The sequence below is a fragment of the Crinia signifera genome, chromosome 2 (assembly GCF_055691185.1).
Source record: "Crinia signifera chromosome 2, ASM5569118v1, whole genome shotgun sequence".
In the NCBI taxonomy this organism is placed as follows: Eukaryota; Metazoa; Chordata; class Amphibia; order Anura; family Myobatrachidae; genus Crinia; species Crinia signifera.
The window spans coordinates 370,512,643-370,525,170 of NC_139218.1; the positions used below are offsets into that span (position 1 = coordinate 370,512,643).

The following is a 12,528-nucleotide window of genomic DNA, read 5'->3' on the forward strand; positions in this document are numbered from 1 at the left end:
TGCGCTCCTGCGGGAAGGAGCCGAATGCTTGGTAGCGAAACCCATGAGATGTCGCAATTCTAACCAAACCTTTTTTCTATGAAAACAGACGTCAAGCTCCTTCCCATGAGGCTAAAAGTTTTGAGGCTAAAAAGCCTTCAAACGCTGAGGGTGCAACCTAAAAGCTGAATTAATGTCTAAACGTCTGCCTCCGTGCTCCCTGGCCCTGCGCTCTTATCCTCCTGACCGCTGAGTCAATAAATGACGGGTGCTGGCTGAGCCCGGGCCTCCCTGGTGTACCCCTTGGGACCGAAATTGGCGGGGTTAGGTAAGGGGCTGCCTTCCTACCCTATGCCATTTTCGTGCTAATCTCCCTGATGGCTTAAGCCCGCCCATGTATTTTCCAGTCCCTGATGCTGCAGATTTTCTTGCTGGCTAATTATCCCCTTTGTCTGCTGTGCTTCTTAGCGCTGGAGACTAAACATGCATGCCCTTTAAAGAAGGGTCTTGCATTTCCATCCGGGCTTACCAAGCCATGTAAGTGAACTAACACCTCGGCCGATGTTCCAATGTCCCTTACCCCTTGGCTGGTGTAGGTAGCTCGGGTCAGTGCCCTGTAACTGACCCAAAACCATCCATCTCACTGTGGTGCCCCCTTGCACCGTGGCTGCAGACCTACGCTGCTGTGCTAAAAACAATTTTTACCTGACTGCTGCCATCCCTAGGCACGCTCCCTTTTCCTTAATCCATTCTGCCTGCCTGTTTGCTAACGCTCTGCCCTGTTCTGACCATTTACCAATGCTCCACATGCACAAGGGCATGCCGCTGGGCTCTTCCAGCCGAGCGATGTTGGGGCTGTTGCCGTGGCACGAGGGGTGATTGATTGCCCCTCCCCTGCGCCCTTCCACACAAGGGGATGCTGCGCTGCCGGGACTCCCCCCTTGCCTCCCAACTCTTCCATGAAATGCCATGATATCCATGAGAACATTACTTGTACTGATCTCTCTAACCATGCATACCCTATGGCCCTGCATATGCAATACAGATTGCCCAACCTTTGGGGGTGCGGAGAACGCAGCCCCCCCTCCTCCTCCCAGACCTAGCATAGCATCTGTGTGCCTGTTCTCACTATGGGGGTGAGAGGAACTCAACCCCCCCCCCCCCCCCCCCTCTCCCTTCCTCCCAGACCCAGCATAGGATCTGTGTGGCTGTTATCACTATGGGGGGTGAGAGGAACACAAACCCCCCCCCCCCCTCTCCCTACCTCCCAGACCCAGCATAGGATCTGTGTGGCTATTATCACTATGGGGGGTGAGAGGAACACAACCCCCCTCACCCTTCCTCCCAGACCCAGCATAGGATCTGTGTGGCTGTTATCACTATGGGGGTTGAGAGGAACACAACCCCCCATCCCCCTCTCCCTTCCTCCCAGACCCAGCATAGGATCTGTGTGGCTGTTATCACTATGGGGGGTGAGAGGTACACAACCCCCCCCCCCCCTCTCCCTTCCTCCCAGACCCAGCATAGGATCTGTGTGGCTGTTATCACCCTGGGGGGTGAGGGACACCACCTCCCCCCTCCTTCCTAGGCCAGCAGGGCTACTTCTTGCCGTGAAAACCGTGGCAACTACTCACCTGCCCTCTGGCCGTATAACAAAGGAATTCCTATGGTCTCTCAGGAATGACTTAAACTGTCCATTATACTTCATTGCGCGCGACAATCCATAGCCAATGTCCTTAAAAACAGTTTTATGGTGGCTAAATTATACCCCTCTTGATGGCCGTAAGGCCCTGCCTTTTAATATAGATTGCACATATGTTGTTTTGTTGTCACTCTGTACCGGGACGCGTGCCTTTTTTGACCCGTCCTAGGCACACCTACAACATCACCCATAGCATTGCTAGTATTTGGTTCTCATAATGCATAACCTTCTAGCATTGCTAAACATTCTACATCCCTTGGCATGCTACCTAGCATTGCTAACATTCTGGGTAATTATTGCCCTCCGTTCTTGGCATATTATATCCTGGATAATGCATACTATTATTATTATAATAATCCTTCCTTTATATGGTGCCACAGGGGTTATGCTATAAGGCCCTGCCTTTTAATATAAGTGCATTTTGCAACCCATCCTAGGCACCCCTACAGCGTCGCCCATAGCATTGCTAGCATTCTGGTTCTCATTATGCATAACTTTCTAGCATTGTTAAACATTCTACGTCCCTTGGCATGCTACCTAGCATTGCTAACATTCTGGGTAATTATTGCCTCCCTTTCTTGGCATATTATATCCTGGATAATGCATACTGGCATACTATTATCATTATTATTATCATTTATTTATAAGGCGCCACAAGGGAAACAGTAACTACCATTGCTAACATTCTGGATAATGTATGGCATAGTACATAGTATTGCAAACTTTCTGTATACTATACTACACGTTTTTCAGGTTATCAACATTTGTCTTACCAAATCCTGTGCGTCGTTTGTTTTGCTCCTGCTTCGATCTTGGAAACCCTCTTCTCATGCCACCCGTTACCCACGCCGAACAATGCGCAAGGAGGTGAGCAAATGGATTCTGGCTGAGACGCCGTGAATGCTGAAGCCACGCCGATCATAGCGGTGCCCGTACTTTGCTGTCCTTGCCTGTTCGCTGTGGCCAGATGGCCTGCCTTGATGCCTTCTCGGCCTGATGAATGTGCTCCTTCCGTGTGGGTATTTGCTCATCTGTGGTGATGTGCTCCTATCTGGTGATCCACGAGTGTCGCCAAAGCCCCAGCCTCGCCGTGTTTCCTTGCCCGGCTCCTGACGCCACACATAGGCGGACTCTGATGCCCTCTGCTGTATCCCCTCCATCTGTGCTGATAAACATGCTCACCCTGATAAAAATATTGCTCCTGCCTCTTCTAAACGAAGTGTGCGGCTGCAGCCGGCCCTTACTGCTGCGCTGTGGTGTTAGCTGCTCTGCGCTGGTGAATGTTGAACGCTTTGATGAGATGCGGCCACTAGGGGGAGCCCCTTCTGGCCGAACTCCTCTGCTGCTGCTGAAATCCACCCCCGCTTCCTCAATGAATCTGCTGCTGCCTTTGTCCTGCTGGACTCCTCCCCCACTTCCTCCTCGTGCTCATGCTGGCTATGGGAACCAGGCCTGGGAGCTGTATGGCAAATGGCTGGATTCTGCTTCTGTACTCACTCAGATGGCGTGGATAGGTTTCCCCATGTCTTCTGGTGACGACGTTGCTATTGCAGTTTTCCCGGCAGCTGCGAGGCGGGATGACACAGACTGCTGCTGCTCAGCTCCGATCCCTGGCTGGATGCCGCTGGTGATTTTCGCTCCTCCGTCTGTATCCTCTGCCTGAGCCATGTCTTCATGCTGCTGATATGCTGGTTGTGGCCTCTCCTCTCGAGCCGTATGGATGCTGGCTGTATGCTGCCTCAGTCGCTGAAGCCCCTTCCACACTTTTGCCGTTTGCCCGCAGCTGTGAAGCAGTATGACAAAGACTGCTAATATCCTGCTCTGGTCCCTGGCTGATGGATATCCCCTTTGGTGCTCAAAGCTAGGTAAGGAGACATTGCCCTTTGTCCTCTCAGTGGCTTGTGCTTCGGCTGTAAGCTGCTGATGCTGCTTGGGGAGGTCTGCTTCCTGGCTCTGCTTGTGCTGAATGCTGCCTCCCCCACTGGCCTGGCTATTTAAACCCCTCCCGGCCAGACTCCCCCCTGCTCTCCCTGACTGGCTGGCCGGAGCACCCGGTGTGAAAAGGGGGGGGGGGGGTCAGGCATATCTGCCTTCCCCCTGACCCTCATGCCGTTCGGACTGCGGTACGCCACTGCCCCGCCCCCCTATGCCGCTCCGTGCGCCATTTTGGCTGCCTGCGCTCCCTAAACAGCCGCATTTGACGTGCGATGATCCCTTGAGAATTGTTCTAGGGCTTCACTTTTGCAGAAACTGCGTCTCAGTCACAACGCACAGAACGCACAAAGAGACTGCGCAGAGTAATTTGATATACAGTATGACTTGTATATCTGTGTGATGCGGAGACTCTGAATCTATGGTTTTGCCATGTAATTGATTGCTGCTTTAAAAAACATGGGAAAACTCTCCCAAAATCTCTCACTTTCTGAAACTCTCACCCTATTACATTTGGCCCAAAGAGTCTTTATGATTCCATAACTTGGTCGTTACAGAGAAAAATGACGGGAGTTGGAAAGTGAAAACCTATTATACCTGCCGCTCTGAATTCTGTCATTAGTACATCTCTTTTTGTACTCATACTGTATATGTTTATTTAAGGTAATGCTTCCCCCTGTATGTTGTGCTCCCCTCCCCCCCCCCCCCCTTGTGTACTTCCCCAGTCTACCTGTCTATTTTTTTTTAAATTCGGTAATTTTTATTGTGATTTTTTGAATAAACAAACAGAACACCCAACACACAGTAAGCATAGGGTGTAATAGACAGACAAATTCCACATATATTGAGATAAAGAAACAGGGTGCGTATAAAATATATGATACACAGAGTGTCAATAATAATAAACAATAGGGTTTGTCTGTAAAATATCAGAACCTACCAAATCAGCAATGGATATCTATACCAGGTTGAACTAGAAGGACGCAAGGCTTTTTTCAGCCTTACCTACTATGTAACTATGTAACTATGTAAGATCACAGTAGATCAAGGGTATTATGTGTGGAGAAATTAAAGTCATTTCATCACAGGATATAGAAGTTCCCATTACCCAAAGGCGCCATTTGGGCTCCAGGAATAGCAGGTGTGTACATACGCGTCCACAGTAAAATACCACACTAAAGTGTAGCCAAATATCAACCTTGTAACTAACGTATTTTGGCTTGGCAATATAATACCCATTAAGGAGGATCAGTATACTATATGTGACATTACATAGTCAAATGTCTGGTCTAGCAGGAGAAATAGAAAATAAACAAAACCCATCCAAAAACCCAAAGCAAACCACCCCCTATAACCCCCCAGTCTATCTGTCTATTTGTCTAACTTACTTTATATGTATTTTTGATGACAGTTAGTGTGTTTATATTCGCTTCTGCTGAATTTTTTGCTCTTGTATTAATTGGGGTATATTTATGTGGAATCCTATAGATTGTAAGCTTGCGAGCAGGGCCCTCCTACATTTTGACTGTCTGTAAATACCCTGTTTTGTTGTATCACTGTCTGCTATTGTAAAGCGCAACGGAATATGCTGCGCTATATAAGAAACTGTTAATAAATAAATAAATAAATGATGGGCTTGTGGTGCTGTCACACTCACTAGCCAGCCTCGCACAGACCCATATCAGATATTAATGATCTCTACAGGGATTGGACCCCTTAACAACCCTACTGGGTTAGTTATTTGTGATTGAGATGGCTTTCCCTAGACACTGGATGTACACACATAGGGCTATTTATATGAGAACTAATACTGATTGTTAACAAATTGACATGTATTTGCGCTCTGAGTTTAACTGTTGCTATAACGCACTTCTGTATTGCTCTTTTTCTGTTTATGTATTGAAAAATAAATTTAATAAACTGCTTTAGAAAAAAAAACTGGGAGCTGCAGTAGGTAGTGAGGAGAATCGGGGGGGGTGGTATGGGACTCCGACAGTCGAGATATCGACAGTCATTGTCCCGACTGGCCGGACTCAGACAGCATGGCAAGTGCAAAAAAGCCCCCCACGAGGGAAAACAGCGGGTGGCCGTCAGGCACCCGGCTGTCTGCGTTTTGACAGTCGGGATCCCGACGTCAAGTAAATGACTTTCAGGATCCTGGCTGTCGGGAACCCATCCGGCACCCAATCGGGGAAGGCGCTAGCGGGTGTTCAGCAGAACAGGCAGCGGCGGATATTAGAATTTTAAAATAACCTTTCAAATGACTGGCTGGCCTCTGATAGGCTGAGAGAGTGCACTGTCAGCCAATCTGAGGCCGCCTAGCCATTTTACAAGTCATTTTTAAATTCTAATATCCGCCGCTGCCTGTCCTGCTGAACACCCGCTAGTGCTCAGCGCCCACCGCACTTCTTCTCACCACCTACAGATACAGCTACACCACCTACGGACACAGATAGCACTAGCGTTCGGAGATAGAGATCATTTTTTTAAAGTTATTAAGCATATTATTAAGCAGGCAATATCGCTGATCGCACAGTCCTATAACTTCACATACTGTAGTTTTAAAGAATGACAGCGGTATACCTGGCAGATCTGTTTTCATTATGTCAACTCCGACCTGGAGCTCTGGCTCAGCAGCAAGAACCGCATAATCCCCTTGGTGAGAGACGTTGAAATTAAACCTTGGGTACAGAGGAGCAACGTCATTGGCCAGGAACGGTTTCCCTTTCGCCGTCCTCTCCAACAATATCTTGTTCCATGGTATTTTAAGCGTTTCTGCTATTACCTTTCTCATCAGAAGACGGCCAGCCTGGAAAATAAACGGTGAGTTAGAAATTTCTAAAATCCCAAAACCTTTTCTACAACAAAGCTCCAAACCAAATACAGGCAAATAAAAGACTTATAATTGAAAGTTGAAAGTGAGGGGGCTCTAGAGGTGGTGCACACCTGGACACCACTGGCACACACCTATTCCATATTAGTGGTATGCCTGGAAATTTTCCGGGACAGCCCGCTGCAGCAGCGCAGCTGAGCCCGGATCATTTCCAGGCATACCACCCAAGGGGTTAATAAATCTGCCCATCCGTGTTACAGATGACCATACACAATTCCCCATCAGAGCAACCCAATTCGTCCCTCAACCCACCGCGCCTATACACGCTCAAACAGAGCATCAATTGAATTGCTCCATCGGGCACCATCTAGTGGCAGCTGCAGGGAAAAACAATTGAATTCTCCCCATGATGTTAACATCCAGTTATAGTAGAGATGGCCGTATATGGCTGAATACATGAAGATTTCAGGCCAATGTAGACAACATCCAAATTTAGCCTTTAAAGTAATTTGCACCCAGTGTGTAACAGTGTGTAACCAATTGTAAAAGGTTATAAGCAGGATTCCTTTCCTAGGGCCCAATTCAGACATGATCGCTGAGCTGCTAAGTTTTGAGGCCCTGCGATCAGGTATGCGCCACCCCGCCAGTGTGGAGTCTGTGGACTTAAGCTGGCCATACATCTACAGATCGATTGTCAGATCTGGCTGGTTGGGACAAAAACCTGATAATATCTAAGTGACAGTTTTTGGCAGTTTTCCAGCATTTTAAAGCAAATGGTCAATTGTCATTTGCTCTTATCCCTTACCAGGATTTTGTTCCAACCATCCCAATCTGACAATCGATCTGTAGATGTATGGCCAGCTTTACTCTGTGGCTGCGACAGAATCAGTTGGACTGGGTCCAGAGCTGATGCCTTCACCTAAAACACCTGCGCCTTCTCAGGATTTTATTGCAGGATGGCCTCGCACAATGGTACTACAGGCCATACACAAGCACAGTCTAACGATAATCACCGGCCTGCAAAATTGCAGCCGCCCGATCCATCAGGACTGACATCACAAATGGGTGGGCACGGAGCGGTCTATTACCGGCAGCTCCCGGCGGGGCTGTACGGGTGGGCGGCGGATCACACGTACACACAGCACGGTACACTGATATATATTTAGATATCTGCCATCGGAACGTGATATATATTGAACAATGCTGTTCACAGATATATTGATGGTACACACTGCCCGATGGTGCATTAATATATCGGCTGATATATCGGCTATTGTGTACGTTTTAGTGATATCCAGGCTTAAGCACAAATAGCTGGAGTACTAAATAAGTCACCTGTGCTGAAGCATCACTAAACCTTGGACCGTACCTTGAGGACCGTGGTTGGGAATGCCTGTCATAGATTCTCAACCTAGTCCTCAGTACTCCAAACACTGCTTGTTTTCCAGGTCTCCTCACAGAATCACACGTTTAACAATTAGCTCCACCTGTGGGTAAAATGTGTCAGTGAGCGTTAATACTCCTGTGCACCTTCTAGGTGACCTGGAAAACATGATTTGTTTGGGGTCCTGAGGACAAAGTTTAGCTGCCCATATGGGTATGCGTCATTCGATAGACACCAACTAGATCAACAAGCATTAGGTTGACACCACTAGGTCGATATGCAGGAATGTCGACAAGACTGAAGGTACACATGGGTTTTGTCAACATGGTCATTAGGTCAACACAAGCATTAGGTCGACATGGGGTTTTTCACAGTCAAAAGGTCGACATGGGGTTTTTCACCCTAATGTTGACAGTCAACATGAACACAAACGTAGCACCGCGTCCGCACTCCATGCTTCGGGCAGTATTTTATTATCACGCCCTAGTGGATGTAGGGCATGAAATAGCGCCTGTTGGCAGGTCAGCTCCAAATAATAGTGAAAAACCCCATGTCGACATTTTGACTGTCGACATTTCCCATGTCGACATGTTTGTGTCGCCCTAATGACCCTGTCGGACCTAACCCATGTTGACCTTCAGTCATGTCGATCTTCCTCCATGTCAAACTTCATGACTGTCGACCTAATGCTTGTAGACCTAGTGTCCGGATCCTGCCCACACACAGATAGATTTTGTCCTCTGGAATGACCTATCGTTTAAAAAATCTGTCCATGTGTGGGCATGATCACGTTCCTCTAGCTCGCTGATCTCCTTAGCATGCAGAAAGCGAACGACCTGTCGTGCACGAGTTGGCCCACATCGTTCATGAACCTATTACATAAATCCCCGGTGTACAGCACTAAAGGTGCCCACACACTAGAAAGATCTGCGATCTTAAGATGTGCGCATAAATTAGTCTTGAAATCTTTTTTCCGTCCTGGACAAAAGATTTCAGGCAAGCGCACATCTTTACCAAAGATTTTTCTTAAGATCCCGTGTGCGTTCCTATGGATCTTTTGTTAAATCTTCTGATCTTTTGTGCAGCACGTAAGATCAGAAGATTCAGCTAAAGATCCACGGGAGAGCGCATCGGACAAAAATCGGCCGGTTTTCGACCGATTATCGGTAAACATCGGACGATACATCGGCCGATTTATCGGAAATCGGCCAATTGGCCCAAAAATCGTTCTAGTGTGTGGGCACCTTTACATCGGGCCCTGTACCCTTGTGCTGATCAGTTCCTCTTTTATCAAGAAACAGACGTGTGTCTCCTTACGAAATTGGTCTATTGGGTTTTACTGTGAAGTTGGACAGTGGAGTCTATTGGCCTGATTCAGGCTGAGCTGCAGCTTTCAACAAAGAATATACACCGTACCACCTTGGTGGGGCGGGGTATACAGGCGCTTGGAGGTGGGTTGTTTGGCAAGCTGCTCACACCATGGGGAGGTCAGCCCCCAGAAAAAGGGGAAGAATTGGAAAACAAACAAATGGTGGAGCGCTAACACAAAATAGAATTTGACCAATTGGGTATAACAAATATTTTATTTACTAAAATGGTATATTAAAATGGTATACGGATTTTTTTTAAAAAGCAATTGCATTTTCCATAATACAATATAATAAAGTGCACAGCCTATTGGGGAACATATAATTGCATGAATGCAGTTGGGAATATCTCACTTGTTCCTAGATACGCTCTCCTGGGATGGATATCACGATCTCCCACATCAATTGAAACTGGTTTGGCGGGTGTCCATAAACCTGCTGGAGTTGGTTTGAAACTCTGGTCCAGATACCTTTGAAAAAGTTGTCTGTGGACGACGAAACGCATCAGGCCAAGTGTCTACAGCCTATCACTTTGGGAACACAACAAGATCTCTACTTGGACCAGCTCTCCTCTTTCTCACCGGCCCATCTGTTTGGACATTACTGGACATTCTAAGGGAAACCACCACCTGCTATTACATCTGGAGTCACCTACCAAGGACATATCATTCAAGGTCCCATACCATCTGGACCAGAGTTTCAAACCAACTCCAGCAGGTTTATGGACACCCGCCAAACCAGTTTCAATTGATGTGGGAGATCGTGATATCCATCCCAGGAGAGCGTATCTAGGAACAAGTGAGATATTCCCAACTGCATTCATGCAATTATATGTTCCCCAATAGGCTGTGCACTTTATTATATTGTATTATGGAAAATGCAATTGCTTTTTAAAAAAAATCCGTATACCATTTTAATATACCATTTTAGTAAATAAAATATTTGTTATACCCAATTGGTCAAATTCTATTTTGTGTTAGCGCTCCACCATTTGAGCTGCAGCTTTGTTATTACTTGGAAAACTACAACTCCCAGAGGTAGTGGCTGATATCATCCAGTGTGTACACATATCAATCACGGCTAATATAGTTAACTATATCAGCATCGGCCGGGTCAGCTAGTGTGTGTGTGGGGCTTAAGTAACTGCTTAATGAGAGACCCCTGTCATTAACTCCTAAGCACGGCTGAATGCCTGCACACATGCAAATGGGATACGGTTGCATTTGGTCAATACATGAAGTAGGTCGACATGGCTAAGGTTGACACAAGCATTATGTAGAAAATGGGAAGGTCGACATGAGTTTTTCCTCTTTTTTTGAGCTGACTTGTGCCAATAGGCGGGGTTTCATGCCTTACCATCCACTAGGGTGTAGAGGGAAAATAGTTTGCTGGAAGCATGGCGAGCGCAGTGAGACACGTGAGGCGACGCAGTACACTGATTTGGTGTCCATGTCTACTTATGTCGACATTCAGGCCAAAAAAAACCTGAAATACTCATGTCGACCTTTTAAATGTCGACCCTATGACTTTCCGACACTGTCAACCTTACCCATTTCAAACTATTTTACGCGTCGACCTAAGCCATGTCAGCCTTTAGTGGTGGACATAATGTATGTTGACCCTATAACCCTCCTCTCCTAATAGATGTCACTGAAATCACACATAATGATGGCATGATGTATAGAGTTTGCCAGTGTAACAGATACTGTACAATGCCAATTTTGTAGTCAAAATGCAGAAAAGGAAACTAATATTGACAAAGCTTGTTTGACTAAATGCAAAATAGCTGCTAATATATAAGGTAGAGGCATGCATGTGCCACATACACAAACATGATACAAGTATCCAGGGAAAGGGGTCATTCTGGGTCCCAATCCCTTACAAGGACAGTGGAGTGGATGTGCAATACTCAATACTGCAAAGTTACAAGTATACCCAATGCATGCTCCCTGCTGGGTGTATGACAGCTCCTTGCTGGGTGTATGTATGACAGCCTGTATGTACCATAGCCGCCTTGGCATCGCGGGTGAACATGAAGCTGCCAATGCGCTGCTTCTCCTCGGGCTGAACACAGCGGGCACACAGCAGCCACTCCGCACGGCCAGGGCACCAGCGGCCACAGGGAAATGCCCACCGGGCTCCCTCCATAGTCACACGTCCCCAGACAGGCGGCATTTAGGTGCTATGTACACAGAGACGGGGACGCCATTCTTCTCTCCGATCACGTCTCATTCAATGAATCACCGCAGGAGACAAACACCGACCAATCTATTTGGCCACAACCAGTTTGCGAGTTGTAAGGGAAGGAGAATGTCGTGGATTTTTTGTTTCAATTTAGAGGTTCCAGTTCGCAATATCGTGTGGAGCCGGCGGCCATTTTCTCGGAGCTCACTGTGACTGTTCTGAAAATGAAACCTCCACAGCTCGTCAGAGGTTTTCCTGGAGCACAAGTTTTTTTTTTTTTCATATCACCCAACTTTATTTAAACGTTTGTCTAGTGTAGCAGTAGCCCAATGTACTGATTAATAAAGAATTGTACAAGTTTCATTTTCAAAATATTAACCCACTGTTTCAAAGGTTTCTAAAGTCGGTCCTTTAGGCATCCTTATGGTGCCCAAAGTGCTTTTTTCCAGCACCCGATGTCGCATGCCATCTCATCTGCAATGCCACATCGGATGCTGAAAGAGGGCTAGCAGCAGGCGTTGGTGTAGTGCTGCGCTGTGTAGGAGGGCTGGCATGCAGCATACTTTCCTACTTTTGAAAACTAGTTTCAGGGAGATTATAGTTGGTATCAGAATTTTGCACAGCGCCCCATTGAGGGGGCGTCTCATGCTCCTACCAAAGGGCGTGTCTAGTTCCATATATGGAGAGATTGTGAAAAGAGTTTGTAAATGTGGCACCTAGAATCATGGGTGTGTACTGCTAGGAATCTTTTAAAATGACTTCTATACAAATGTAGATGAGCCCCAAAGCAGTTAGTAAGAGCTACTATACTTGCCAAAGTGCTGGGAAATGGCGCTGATGATTCAATGTAAATATATCTAGTTCTCATTCCTTTTTTTCCCTAAAAAATGTAACAGTGTAATGTGGGCTAGGTGACATGAGGGAGATTGCTAGACTAATGAGGGAGAGATGGAGATTGCTGTTATTTCAGGGAGTGTCCTGCAGAATGCAGGAAGGTAGACAACTATGGCATGCAGCAAGGGTCAGCGGCGGCGGGGACAGAATTTTAAAAAACTTTAAACCACTGGGCGGCCCTCTGATTGGCTGAGTGAGCTCGAAACCAATCAGAGGCCTCACATTTTATTTTATTTACAGTTTCTTATATAGC

The 12,528-nt window shown here is 46.8% G+C and overlaps 1 protein-coding gene across 3 annotated transcripts in view; it reads right to left on the bottom strand.

The window, feature by feature from the left end:
- Positions 1–11,636, bottom strand: part of AASDHPPT (aminoadipate-semialdehyde dehydrogenase-phosphopantetheinyl transferase) — a 55,177-nt gene extending 43,541 nt beyond the window's left edge. For 2 of the 3 annotated variants that reach the window (XM_083170036.1, XM_083170034.1), the window contains exons 1-2: positions 11,133–11,636; positions 6,197–6,422 (exon numbers count right to left, since the gene is read on the bottom strand). In XM_083170036.1, coding sequence (XP_083026162.1) covers positions 6,197–6,422; positions 11,133–11,372 — 466 coding nt within the window. In that variant the 5' untranslated portion in view covers positions 11,373–11,636. The remainder of the gene's footprint in view (positions 1–6,196; positions 6,423–11,132) is intronic. The other variant, XM_083170035.1, reaches the window with a different exon arrangement.
- Positions 11,637–12,528: the final 892 nt, after the last annotated feature.